Below are 14,647 nucleotides of genomic sequence, written 5' to 3'. Positions count from 1 at the left end.
CAAACTGTACCTGAGTTTACGTTCATCTAAAGGCCTTTGACAGACCAGGAAATATTGCAGAGCTTCAGAATGAACGTATAATCTCTTTGAACTGGTTTGGCGCAATGGCACCATTTGTGTTATCCCGCCTAACGGACTCCTCCTCATAATAAACCATGAAATAAGTAAAACAGGTGAGGAAACAGAGACTTAAAGCTCATTGATCCGAACGGTTGTCATTCTTCTTTTGCCTGAACTGCCCCTCAAACATCACATTGGCCATTGGGGACGTCAGTGAAACCGTATTCCTGCTGCTCTTCAGAAACGCCCCTATTGAGGTTAATCTCGACATCCCATTGGTCAAACCATCATCCATCGACCGACGTACAAAAACTATGCATCTCGATTGGTTTACTCAAATATCAATCAAAAAGACACATCAAGGTGATTGGTCAGTCGGGCTGTCGCTCAACTCTCCATTGTCCGGGGATTGGTGCAGCAGCGCGTGTGCGTTCCTCCATGGGCTCGGTCTTCAAGGCTCGCGGAGAGCGAATGTCGTCATGAGCGGTGGGTAGGAATTAAAACATTAGTGTTTATATTACAATGTACTTCATAAAATGTTATATTTCAGTATAACAGAACATCACTGCTCATTGTGTGGTATGAACGAGTAGATTTTAACGGGAGTCGAGCTGTTGTGTAAACCCAAATAAGCAATGCACTTCCGGTAAAAGGGCTGCCTTTTTCTGTAACGTTATCAAAGAGAGTTTGACTTGCTAGCTACGCGTCAGCTAGCCAAATATGCTATGCAATGTAGCTGGTGCTTTACTTGTCCTCACAAAATGTGGCTGTGCATTTACACCACCCATCTATTCCACAATAAAATATTAGTTATAGTTGTTTAAACGGCGTAAGTAATGGCTCCATCTTTGTTTGCTGAACTGTGCTGCATACGGACCAAATCAGCTTGAAATGAATGTTAGCCTCTTCAGTTTACCCCAGTCTGTATTGCTACCCAGTTAACGTTGCTGCTTCCACAGCCAACCAAACCAACAGTATGCGTTTGATGGCGGCGCTATCTTGAGGCCACACGTTTTTTTTTTAAATATATATTTCTTCATTTCTGGCAGGCCTTAAAGACACAAGCATAACTGGCGGTTGTCAAATTGATATATTTCTGCTCATTGTTGTGAAGCTGTCTGCTTAGTTACTGCAGCAGCTGTGTGTCTCAACCCTCAGAGGTTAGTGGCTCAGCAGCCTGAATGTTTTTAGACTTGTTTGACTGTAAAGTTAAAGCCACAGCTGCATTTGTAATACTTTAGCTTAAACAGGTATGCAGCTGTAACAGAGGAACCAGTTCCTGTTTGGTTTGCTGGGCAGAAGTCACAACACAGAGTTTATTTTCTGTCAGGGTAAAGTGTTGTCACAGGTGGCGGATTACACAGCTCATGCTGATGATGTGTCAAAGACATTTCACTCATAACAAGAAGTTTATCTTGTGCAAGCTCCAATGGAGTCACAGAGCGGAGCTAAGGTTTTCTAAAAAGAAATATACTCAGGTGGTTTTCTAACCATCCAGATGAAATAAGTCTGTTCATCACATGATAAGAAAAGATTTTAACCTTGTCTCCCAAGTTGTCCAAAGATTATAGATGGAAATAACATCTTTTGGCTGTTTGTACACAGTGAAACGAAATTCAAGTTTATCACTATTAGTTATATTTAGCTCTATTGAAGTTACTTTCTGTAATTTTATATAAGCATACCACAAATATTTTAAATCTTGTGTGCAAGATGAGAAAGCAGTCTAGTTATTTCAAGCTAAATGTTTTTTTTAAATCCTGCAGCAGATAAAATAATTTTCATGCAGATTCCCAGATAACCATTCTGGAAATGCCTTCAGAACAGCAGTTTTATATATGCCGTGTTTTTTCTGTCTTTCTTAAATTGCAATATATTTATCAGAAAACATGATTAATTGACTAATAGCTGCAGCTGACAAAAAGCCTAAATGCTCATCTCTGTGAAATGTAACAGTATTAAGGCACAAACTGCACTACTTTAATGCTCCTCAGTGAAAATATGGAATCAGCATCTTCAGCAGCTCTGGTAGATCTCTGAAACAGGCCTCCCCAGCAGCTTGTGCACTTCTCATTAGTGTTGCTGGTCACTGAACTGTTATCATGTGGTTATGCATCACCTGCTGCTTGATTCAAGTGTTTGCCAGCTAACATGCCTTGAGCTCAGCTGTTGTGCTCAAACCTTTTAAATACACATATTTCAGTTTAGTTTATAAGTTTGTGAATGATGACAGATGTTGAGTTAAAGCTACAAACACACCCAAATCTGCATAAAGACACAGATTTGCCTGCATTTAAATTTAGCTTTTGTCTGTTGCACCTGAATTTATTTCAGAGTATGGATTCTTAAAATCCTGTGATTCAGTTTTTGTGTACAAGCAGGTCAGGCATTAATGGATTGGAAGAGGTCACTCAGTGTAGATCACAAGTGTACCGCTTTACTTGGAGCACTGTGACAGTAACAGCCTCAACCTGTCTTGGCCATTAGGCAGCACTGCCTGGTGCTCAAGATTTACCCAGCTCTTAAACTCTCGGGCAGCCTGCCCTAAATGCACTTATGGTGACTGTCTAAACAGAAAAATAATATGCTCAATAAATTTAGTGTCTCTTCCTCACACAGTGCTTTAGACTGCAGTCCAGTTGTGCTTTGAGAGCATCTGAATCACTGCCAGTAACTTGATATTCGTTTGTGCTTTTACCTTCCCAGTGCCAAACATAACAGATGTCATGACCAGTCAGCACACTTCATAAAAACCAGCTTACTAGATGTTTTGCAAAAAGAATGTCAGTGACCTTACATGAGCTTTTGCACTAGATCCAAATGCTGCATTTTGTTGTACTTAATATTAAAGGTGTGGTCATTACCTCGATTAGAGTAGCACCAACCAAATCCCATTAAAACAACAAAAGAATTATCACTTGGTGTACACAGAAGTACTTAATATTAAAAACGTATTCACGAATATGAAAAGAACACGGTACACTTTTGAAAATGGTTAGCAGCAAGTGATGTATCTGTGACCAGCACAATGGGCTAAACATGCAACATTTCAGTATGGTCCTGTAATGACAATAGTATGTCCAAATACAACGATACATGGGACTCCACAGTTCCCTTCATAAGATCTGTGAATATTTTTATTATCTGCCACAACACTGAAACATTGAGGGGGGGAAATTCCTTGAAACCACTGGCATCCCTTAATGCTTTAAAGATGCATTATCTCAGCTTTTGCACATTGTCTGATAACCCTCCACCATGTGTTGTCCAAGTCTGTAAATTAGATGGATACAGATGTGGCCTTCTTCCTTCTGGATGTGTTAGCATCTAAAGCTAACCTGTATGTTTTGGTAGCATTAGCCACCTAGCATGGTTAGGATTTTAACTTTGTGTTGAATTAATATGATTTTAATTTGGGAGGAACTGGAGCTATGTGTCACGTTAGCATTAACCAGGGCGTTCTACTGGACTGACACATGCTAGCCTTAGACTGGAGGCTTCATTTTGTACAGTTTGTCCCAACAAGGCTTCTGTAGTTCATCGCTAGGAAAGAGGATATGCTGGGAGGGGCAAAGAGTAGTTAGGAGCAGCTGATGGTGTCACTTTGTTTTGAGTCTCACTAGAGGAGCTTTAAGAGATGTCAGCCATACTGCCCATGTGCGGTTAAGATACAAATGACCTCACTATTGTAACAGATGATGCTTAATGATCACATTGTGGTCACAGTGAGACACAACAGAGGTTGTCTTTCTCAGATCTCCTTCTATTTTGCAGGAATGTCCTGTGATGTCCTAACCCTCGACTCTGACTCTGCTGTGTCTGTTTTTTCCAGAACAACAGGACAGTATGGCCACCACTGTTACTGTCAGTCCCAGCGAATACCTTCAGCCCTCCACCGCTTCCACACAAGTGAGTGATAGCCAGATGTTGTGCCTCACTTCTCCCTGGACTCTGTTTGCACTATTGCACTCTCCTGACATTGTTATCTCTGTTAAGCCATGATACACTCACATTGCTGCACATTTTTCTGCCAGGGTCGTACTGATTTTCCCATTTGAAATGAATGAACGTGTCAAAGCATTTCACACATGTGGGATCTGAGATAGTATGGCAGTGTGATTAAGAAAAGTGCTCTTCAACAGTACAGAGTTACATCAGTGTAAAATCAGTATTGGTATATGAGACTAGTATCTGTGCGTTTAGCTTGAGGATCATACATATATATGGAGGGCCACACCTACCACACCACTTGTTTGACAGTGTTTATGACTGTGTAGCTGAAGGCTTACCTCTTGGTTTATCTTCGCTTGTTTATTTTTACTTCTTATCTCCTGCTGTCTCACCTTATTGCCTCATAGTGCAGACCTGCTCAGGCTGGTTTTAATCCAGACTGTGTGAGTTGCATCTGAGTTGTTGTGTCTGACTCTGTTCCTGCCTGTAGGACACCCAGCCATCTCCGCTGGCCCTCCTGGCTGCCACCTGTAGTAAGATCGGCCCTCCTGCTGCTCAGGCTCCTGCCACCTCTCCTCCAGCACAGCCGCAGCCCCGCAGACTCCTTCCCATAAAGCCGGCTCCAATCGCCCCTGCTCCACCCAAAAACCTGGGTTTTCTGTCAGCCAAGGGCAATGTGATCCAGCTCCCTGCTGGCCTGGGCTCCACGGCTCCTGTCAACCCCATCGTCCTCACTATCCAGCAGAGCCCAGCGTGCACCAATACCCCAGCCCCTGCCAACATCCAGTACCAGGTGGTGCCGCAGATTCAGGGTGCCCAGACTATCCAGGTGATGCCACAGGGAGGTCAGATCCAGCTCATACCAGGCACCAATCAGGCATTCATCACCACTCCCATGACTGTGCCAGCTCCAGCAGCTGCCACCACTCCGGTCACACCACAGAAGACTGTTGCCATCAAGCCCTCCCCTAAGTTGCGGAAGCCAAACAGCACTGCTGCAAACATGGTGCAGCTGCCCAGCGGGCTCACATTGCCGCTCAACGTGGCGACCGGAGAGGTGGGCGGCACTCAAATCGTCACTGAGACGGCAGCTGCTCCTTCCACTCCTGGAAAAGGACGGCGAGGGAGGAAGAAGAAAGTGGTTGTGGCTGCTCAGCCTCCACCTGCTCCTCCTCCTGCACAGGCTGCTTCCCCACCCCCAGAACAGATGGAGACCATCCTGATAGAAGCTGGTGACAACATCATACAGGTACATCTGGCTGCTACTGCAGAAGAAAATGCATTTCTGTTACATTCCCCTACCATATACTGCTCTACAAGCAATGCAAGTATCCACCGCTGTGTTGAACGGTCTTAACATGTTTCACTGTACTCTGTGAGGCTCTGGAGCTGTAGTGACCACTGGGAAAGATACAGTTGTTCATTTTTATGGTGATGCAAACACACAGGGATGTAATGATATTTGTAATGTCACTATATCACGTCATGGTACAGTGACAGTATCTACCAGGATATTACATATGATTATTTCTGGTCCCAGAATTTGAAACAGACATAGCGGCTGCTCCATTGTCAACTTTTAAAGCTGTTGTGTGACGGCATTTCAGTTTTCCTGTTTAAAGAAATAACATGGGCAAAAAAAGAAACTGACAAACAATATGCAAATACTGCCAGACGAAGGCAATGCTAGCAATATCTAATACAGACAGTCCTGGATACATCTCCCAGAAACAGTGGGCACACGACTGGTGAGATGGGCAAACAAAGGGGAGGCACATTTACACCAACCACTTAGTAACCACCCTTAAAGTCCTTTCTCTTGAAAAACTAGACCACAATGTTTGAAAAACCCCTGTAGTAAAGCACAAATCTAGCTTGTTCTTGTGTAGTTTGGCGTCTTCTTCTCGTCATTCCGGTGTGGCAAGCAACAGCTTGCTCCATACTGCGGTGGCTGGGAGTGGGGATAACCATTTCATCTGGTTTGGTAGCCAGAGAAAGTTAAACCTGCCAAGGGGGGAACTAAAGCACTGATGTTAGCTGTGACTGTGACTTGTTTTAATAACAAGATCCAGCTGGTGCAATAACATTTTATATTATTTTAACTCATAAAAGCACTTCTCCTAGTTTGACTATCGACTGTTGACTGTTGCATTATCTTTTATACACATTATACAAAACCACTGATTTATTATTTAGTAAAGGGCATTGTTCTTTTTTTCTTCACTTATTAATATTGTGATAAGTATTGTATCATGGCCGTTTTATGAGGCAGTATCATGCTGTGAGTTTTTGGTATCGTTGCATCCCTACAAACACATGGTTCATTCTTGCCACTGGAAACACAAAGAGTTTCTGTGATACAATATTCTGAACTCATAGTTCACTTACTGTACAAGCTAAAGGAAAGTGAATTAAGCCAGAAGTTAAATGTTGATGGAGCTAATTGATTGTATTTTGACTGAATAAAGTGCCAGAACAAACTAGTAAGTGAACCCTGAGTTTGTAGTTTTGTCCACACAGTCAAACAAAGTTATTACATTTACAGTGATACAAAGCAGATAACATCAGCTAATCCTCATGGTTCAAGGATGCAAAATCAGGGAGGAGAAACAGAGGTTTAACTTTAGGAGAAAGCGGGTTTAAAATGCGTGGCAGCAGTTATTAACTGGAGATGTCACTGGCATTAAGATAACGTGGGGAAGGAGAGGGTGTTTGTAAATCACATCTCCTTTTTTTGGGGGATGCTGGAGGAGAAAGTGAGGGACTGTTACAGGCTTTCAGGTCACAACATTCTTCAGTTACTGATCCAAATGAAAAATGATTTGTCTGCAGAAGACTGGGTAACTGCAGCTTGAAAATACTGTGTGTTCGTTCAGTAGCAATAAACATACGCTTTCTTCTACTCTTTGTCTCATTCACCTTGGGCCTCATTTACAAAACTGTGCATAAGGTCCATAACAAAAGTTTACTTGTGCATAAAACACAAACAGAAAATGTTGATATACATGTTGTTCGTGTGGAGAATGAAGGCAGTGTTCCAAACAAAACATCTGAGAGGCTGATTGCTGCTAATACACCAAATAGGACAGTCATCAAATTAAACAAAGTGCTCAGACCTGAAGGTGGATGTCTTAAAGGCTGCACATTGTCAGAGTATGCACCGGGGTTGTGCCGGAGACATGGCGCAGCAAGCTGTCACTTGGAAGTTAAGCATGTAAAGGCTGTAGACAAGTGCATAACTGATGAACTCACACTGTAAATATCTTTAAACAAGAACCACAGTATTTAAATCCACAGTCCCCATGTGCTTCTCATCTTCACAGCTGATGATGAGAGCAGGTGGTGTAGAGGAGTCAGAGAGGTGGCAGGAGAAGGCAGAGAGTGTCTGGCACCACAGCTTCTCCAGTGAGCTCTGTGCGCTGCTGCCCCTGACAGCACAGACACACGTTAGGTGAGAAAACAGAAATAAATAAAAATCGTAGTTGGGTGGATAGTCACAGTATTAAAAGACTTTGTTCTCCAGTTCTATAATGAAAATGGGGCACATTTGAATTATTTAGTTGTTTAGCTGCCGTGGTTGAGATGACAAGAAATCAGGATATTCAGAGTTAATGTCATAGAAAGGCGAGCCAGACTCTCCAGAACCTGCCTCCTGACACGTCCTGGCCACATCCTCGGCTTTTCAGCTGCGCTGTGGCGTGCTCCAGCTCAAAACGAGCGGTAGGCTACTGAGTGTGACTCACACGGCCCGACCCTCTCCCCTGAGCTCTGAGGGTTGGGGAATGTGGTGATGAACCAGCCCCATCCACTGCATAAATGATAGTTTATTAATCAGTCACTGATGTAAACAGTTAAGGTTTTGGATCGTCCTGGATCTTTTAAAACAGAGGTGCTCATGGAATAAGTAGTGTCCTACAAGCACAGACACAATATAACAGCTGCCTGAGTGTCGGTGACATTGTTGATGTGATTATTGATTTTATATCAAGATAAACCCTTAAGAAGGATCGATATAAAATCTGGCTTCAGTTCACTGCTTCAGCACCCCTGTCGCCAGTTTTCCTGGTATCCAAAAAGTGTGTACGCCTTGATCAGAGTTTATATGCAGGCATGCACAATTTCACGTCAAGTTAGTCTGTAAATCCAGATTTTTCTGTGGGAAGTGGCGTACGCAGCAGCTATAAACGAGGCCTCAGATCCTTACGGTGTCAGTGGGAGTGCATTCAAATTAACACTGCTGTGGCTGTGCTCGTTTACATTGTTAGTGTTGGTAAATATGCTGCTAAATTGAAAAATTGTGACAGTATTTTGCACACCTGAAGTTAATTTGCAACAGGTTTAGTAAATATCCCCCTCATTCACTAAATACCTTCCTTCTCAGATATGGTCACACCACTCCAGCACTGGCTAAAAGCCTGGTATGGGGACGTCAACCTGTTCTGTCTCTGTGTTTGCAGGCTGGTAACAATCTACTGATCGTGCAGAGTCCTGGGCAGCCAGCTGTGGTGCAGCAGGTCCAGCTGGTCCAGTCCAAACTAGATTCTCAGGTGGTTCAGATCCCTCAGCAGGCCTTGAAGGTGGTACAGGCTGCCTCTGCCACGCTGCCACCCGTCCCACAGAGACCGCCGGTCCCCTCGAGCCTGCAAGTCACCCCGACAGAGCCTACACCCACACAGGTATCCACAGTTTTATGAGTTCTGATGCCACTCAAAGCTGTTGTGAAATGCTGGTAGAAGTACACCAGTGACTACATTCATAAAGGCTCAGATGTTAAGTTCAATGTTAAGTGCACTGTTTGACTCCAGGTGGCTATCTGCCTCTGGACATGAACATTCCTCTGGACCCTAAGAGAGGTTTTATTTTTCCTGTCAGGCAGCCCTAAGTCCAGTTTAAAGAAATCTTCAGACAGTGTTTGTTTTCTTCACTCAGATCCTCTTCAAAACGGCATCGGGCGAGTGGCAATCGGTTCTGCTTCAGGACTCTCCCTCCACGACAACAACCCCTGCCACTTCGGTCGCCACCGTTACCACTTCGCCACCTGCCAGCACCAAGAAGATGCCGGCTGGGGCGCGGAAGGAGAGGACTCTGGCAAAAATTGCCCCGGCAGGGGGGATGATAGCGTTAAATACGTCGCAGCTGTCCTCGACAGCTCAGGCTGTGCAGACGATCAGCATCAATGGGGTCCAAGTTCAGGGAGTTCCTGTCACCATCACCAATGCGGGAGGTGAGTTAGGCCAAGTTCAGACTGAGTTTCAAAGGTGTGAAAAACGCAGTTCTCCTCATTCATTTCTCTAGGGGGTTGCATTCACTGTGGCCGGCTCCAGCACAGCAGGGGGCTCTGGCAAAACGACACAGCCCTATGCAGTGAAAAACCTGGATCTGGTTCAACTTTGACCGCACAGGACCGTAAAACCATCACGCAAAGGTGCTGCATTGGCGAATCACGTACAGGGGACAATCAAACGCTCACGGGAAGCCACTCACGTCGACTCATCACAACGTGGCTGTATCATAACCCTAACCCTAATACCTAACATCTAACCGTCCCCCTGCAACCCCTCACCCCCTGATCAGTGCAGCCCTCTGTGGAGGGAGTTGCGTTTTTACCGGGTCGGTCTGAATACTCGCTTTATGTTGGTTTGTGTTTCCAAGTTGTCTGTGGTTTGATTGTCATGACTGAGTACAAGGTGACATCATAGTCTATTGATTTTCTCTGGAAAAAATCAAAGGACATTTATAGACTCAGACTTCAGTCATCTGCTAATAAAACATAATCACTGTACAGTTAATTTGCCAACTCAAAACAGTGGATTTATGCATAGATTGAGCACTTGGGCTAAGCTACGTCTAGTAGGCTCCGCACCAGCATGATGGGCCTAGCTAGCTGGAAATAGCTACATTTGAAAATTAGCAAGAACGTCTGTAACACAGGTGCTTAAGTAGTGTGGGCGTATGTTGTGACTCAAAACATTAGCTGTTCAGATAAACCTAGAAATTAGTGACCTTAATCCATACACAATCTGGTAGCAAGCACAACACGGTGCAGACACAGGAAACAGGAAGTGAATACAGTTTCCGCAGGAACTGGAACCGGAAACAGCAGCGAGTGATGAAGATGCACTATATGTAGCTACTCCAGTGGCTGTTAGATGTTTGAAACGGTTTACTTATTAATTAAGGGTGATTTATTTAAGAATAGCCGCTTTATCAGGAATTTTTCTACCTGGGGAATTTTCTTCTTTCAGCATACAACACATCAGAAACACATGGACAAGCTTTGATAAAATAAAGTTCAGTATGTTTTGTAAGCAGTTATGTCCTAATGCACCAGTTCTAAGGGAAACATTTATTTTTCAAGAGGTGATTTTTTTATTTATTTAAATGCAAAAGTAAAAACCACCGATTCTTAATCAGCTCTAGACAGAAGCACCATCTGTTTAGAACATATTGTAAATTCATTGCTTTCATCTGTCTGTATTATATTAATGTGCCCATTTATCATTAATTAGAATTTATGCTGAGTGTGGTTCACAGCAGTCAACTGGTAGTGTAATTAGATTTTTAGAGGAGCTTGGCTGCTCCTGCTATCTCTTACAGTGTGTCTGTCTCTGTGTTTGTCAGGCCAGCAGCACCTGACGGTGCAGACGATGCAGGGTGGCGGGCTCCAGCTGGCAGCAACACCAAGCCAGCCGGCCATCCATCTAGACCAGACCCTCACTCTGGAGCTGCCTGGCCAACCAGGAGAGAAGAAGCGACGCATGGCCTGCACCTGTCCCAACTGTAAGGATGCAGACAAGAGGTGAGTCAACAGATGGACAAATATGGGCCAGTATTACATTTTACTTGCCCAGTTTTTCCTGGCTGGTGTGCATGGGACAACATTCAATTAACAGACAGGAACAGATTTAAAATGAATATTACCAGCTAGAGGTGGTTGTCATGGACAGAGTTTCAGTTCTTTGCTAAAATATCATTCTGAGATGTTTGTGTAATTGAATTGTGTATTGAAAATCTATATTTACTCATGACCATGCTGTTTGAAAATGTAATAACCATTTATGCATTAAACTAAATATTGATGCTAAATCATATACTGGTAGGTGCTAATTTTGGACACACGTCTACCCTGAAACTGAATGTTTCACTCAGTGAGTGAGTGTGTGTGTCTGTGTGTGTACCCTGTGCAGGCCTGGGGAGGTGGGGAAGAGGAAGCACATCTGCCACATCCCCGGCTGCGAGAAGACGTTCAGGAAGACATCACTGCTCAGAGCTCACGTCCGGCTGCACACCGGGGAGAGGCCCTTCGTCTGCAACTGGGTTTTTTGTGGCAAACGTTTCACACGCAGCGACGAGTTGCAGCGGCACGCCAGGACACACACGGGTACTGTAGAAACTGAAACTCATGTAAACACACACACACAGCAGCATGTGTGCAAAGATGGGTAGCCAGTGAATAAAACTGGGTGAGATTAAAGGGTTAAAGCTACAAATCATCGAAACAGTGAAATACAAACTGAAAAAGGACTGAAAGAAAACTGGACTTAGAATGTTTGATTTGCATTTATTTCTGTAGTTTTCTTTTTCCTTCAATATAAACCTTTGAACAGTATCTGCAGGGCAGTTATGAATTATAGGGACTGAAACAATTATTAACAATTAATATCTATTAATCAATTAGTAAATTGATTAAACCATATGGTGACTATTTGATTTAATTGATTAATTGTTTCAGCCATCTTTTCAAGCTAAAATAGTGAAACAACACCAGATATTTTCTGGTTCCAGCCTCTCAGATGAGAGGATTTCAGATATCCCCCCCAGCCACATTTCTATCAGCTATGTTGAAATAGTAAAGGATTTTAGAAATATGAAAGAAGAATGGAAACTAGGGGAAGTGCTATGAGGATCACTTCTAAAATCAGATCAATAAATAGCATTTTGATAGTTTTGGGTGTGTGAACATATTTTTTTTTAATGGTAATGATATGATTGCTTTCCTCTGCTGGTAGATAGCTGATAACATTGATTAACTATGTCTAAAGCAACAGGACTCCACTGCAGAGCAATAATTATCAATAGTACCGCTACATGCACCAGCTCAAAATGTGTATATATGTATATCATGTTTATGAATAGTGCCTCTCCTCCTTCTCCCACACCTAACCTACCTTTCATTGCACTGTTCCCCTGTCTGTTGTCTCAAACACGCTGAGAGCCTCTGTGCCAGAGACACGTTCCTCGTATGCTCAACATACTTGGCGGTTATAGCTGATTGTGATTTACTGCCTGCCCAGTACTGAGTAAAAGCTTTAATAAATGTTTGTAGTTTTTCCCAGGAAGCTATGTTGTGTTGCCCCAGGCCTGTTTGAGAGACTTAATATATTATAATTTATTTGACCTTAAAAACAGGACCCCCCCACCTAACTTTTTTTTTCCCCCACACAGGAGACAAGCGCTTTGAGTGCAGCCAGTGTCAGAAACGCTTCATGAGGAGCGACCACCTGACGAAGCATTACAAGACTCACATAAACACCAAGAACCTGTGAGCAGACTGTATACGCAGACAAACTCTCAGAAACTGGGTTGGAGGAAGGAGGTGTAGAGGGGACGTTTCCAAGGGAGTGTCTCTGGCTTATCCCATAATGGGAAATACTCCAAAACAAAAAGACCCTATCTCACCTCTCAGTCCTCTAGGACACTGTGTAGCGTGGTGTACAAAGTAATCCTTCCTGGTGGACTTCAGACTGATCCAGAAAATGTAATAATTATAGTTTATCTTGTTTGTTTCCTCTGTTCTGACCAAAGGCCAGAACCAGTGCCGGCTGAACGTGTAAGAAGACGAGATGGCGAGGCTTCACACATAAAATGCTTAACTCAGCTTGCTTATTTATGAACGTCTCTGGAGGAAAAACAAAGAAATATTCAGACACCAACACCCAAGACCACTTGCTTTTTGCTTTTCTGCTTTTTTTTTTAAGTTTGTTTGGTGTGGGAGCTCCCAGAAAATGGCTGTCAAGCACCAAAAAATGAAAGACTTCCACATCTTTATTTCTAAATTTACCAGAAATTTGTTTTACTTGAGTGGGATGGAAATTTTGCTTGGAGCTATCTGTGTTTCACTGGAGTTTCTACTGATTTACCCAAAACGTACCATTAGGTTCCACTGCATAAATCTCCCCTTGCTTTGGAATTAAGACTTTTAAAACTTTTTAGAAGTTTACATCAGCCATTTTAAAGTGTGTATATACATGTTATTATACATAATATTAATAATGATAATAAACATTTTATAAATTTTTCCTTACAGTTGTTACAAATTGATTTACAAAGTAGGCATGAAGGGAAACGTGACACAATGGACTAATTGAGACTTAAAGTTAAAAACGGGAACATTTTACAGCAGACATATAAAGAGGATGTTAAAAGCATTTACATTTAAAACATTTTAACATGTACAAGTTTGCTTTGAAGCACTGATTGGAGATAGAGTCACTTAGCTGCCACCTCCTCACAACACATCCGCAGCACATCAGTCTTAGCTTGGAAGGGGTTCAGTATGAGGTTCAGGGCCAGATGTGCCTTATAAACTATCAAAAATTTTATGATCAGTGTCCAAAAAAAAAAAAATAAAGCAACAGAGGTCCACTGAAATCAGAGGAACCTCTTTAGATACAGGCAGGTGACAAGTGAAAGGACGAACCAGAATAAATTAGTGGTCTCTTCCATGAGGACAGTGCCACCATCCATAGGACATGAGGGGTCACTGAATGGTTTGATGTAAGTCATATGGTCGGGCCTTCACAGTCTCCAGGTCTCAACCCAGCTGATGTTGGAGCGACATGTTAGCGTCTCCACTACCACCATGACCATGAACAGACCACATGGGGGAACATCTGTTGGAAAAACGGTGTTCATCCCTCCAGTAGAGTTCACGGACTGGGAGAGTCAGTGCCAAGGTGGAGCTGTTCTGGTGGCACGTGACGGCCCAGCACCTCACTGGGACTCTTTATCTTGGGTCGTTCTTTAGTTTGTCACCTGTTTGTACATGCGATCATCCAAATACAACAGAATGATGTGGAGAAATTTAGTTATAAAGTCATTTTTAAATCATGTTTAAATTAAGCAAAGCAAAATTGGATAGTAAAAAAACCCTCTAGATTGACTGACATCCTCACACATTTAAGTTTCTGGTTGGAGTTTCTGTGGCAGGGACGGGATTTTGGAGATGTCCATCAACATTAAGGACATTTGAGGAAAGCTGTGTAAAAGGTGATTTATTCTTGAAACCTTTGAAGGAGCTTGGATTGTCCATTTCCTAGTTCGCCAAATATATCTTCACATCTTGAACATCAGCATTATGATGAGGCACAATATTCCAAATTGAAAACATTATTAGAGAATAGTAATGGATCAAGAATAGATCCCTGTGCAACACCAGATCAGAGAATTTAAATTTGAGTTGTCCTGCCAGTCTTTGAGTTATCAAAAAGCATGTTGTGATCAACCATATAAAAGTCTTTACTCAAATCAAGAAAAAGCAGGATGACACCTCTGAAAGCCCCAACACCTCCAGAAACCTGACTGAAATTCTTAACAAATGATAAAAAATGTGGAGAAAATCTCCTTAAGCAACTTA

The 14,647-nt window shown here is 42.8% G+C and overlaps 1 protein-coding gene across 2 annotated transcripts; it reads left to right on the top strand.

Moving 5' to 3' along the window:
• Positions 1 to 422: 422 nt before the first annotated feature.
• sp2 (sp2 transcription factor) lies at positions 423 to 13,638 on the top strand. Of its 2 annotated transcripts, none has more exons than XM_020588213.1 (8): positions 423 to 546; positions 3,893 to 3,969; positions 4,502 to 5,260; positions 8,469 to 8,687; positions 8,941 to 9,235; positions 10,633 to 10,810; positions 11,199 to 11,392; positions 12,457 to 13,638. In XM_020588213.1, exons 1-8 carry the CDS (start codon positions 540 to 542, stop codon positions 12,555 to 12,557), a joined length of 1,830 nt encoding a protein of 609 aa, XP_020443869.1. In that variant the 5' UTR covers positions 423 to 539; the 3' UTR covers positions 12,558 to 13,638. The 2 variants fall into 2 exon arrangements, with proteins under 2 accessions (XP_020443869.1, XP_020443870.1); XM_020588214.1 differs by lacking the exon at positions 423 to 546 and adding an exon at positions 557 to 706.
• Positions 13,639 to 14,647: the final 1,009 nt, after the last annotated feature.

Source organism: Monopterus albus, unplaced genomic scaffold, assembly GCF_001952655.1.
Source record: "Monopterus albus unplaced genomic scaffold, M_albus_1.0 scaffold513.1, whole genome shotgun sequence".
Taxonomy (NCBI): Eukaryota; Metazoa; Chordata; class Actinopteri; order Synbranchiformes; family Synbranchidae; genus Monopterus; species Monopterus albus.
This window is presented reverse-complemented; position numbering and strand designations above follow the sequence as displayed.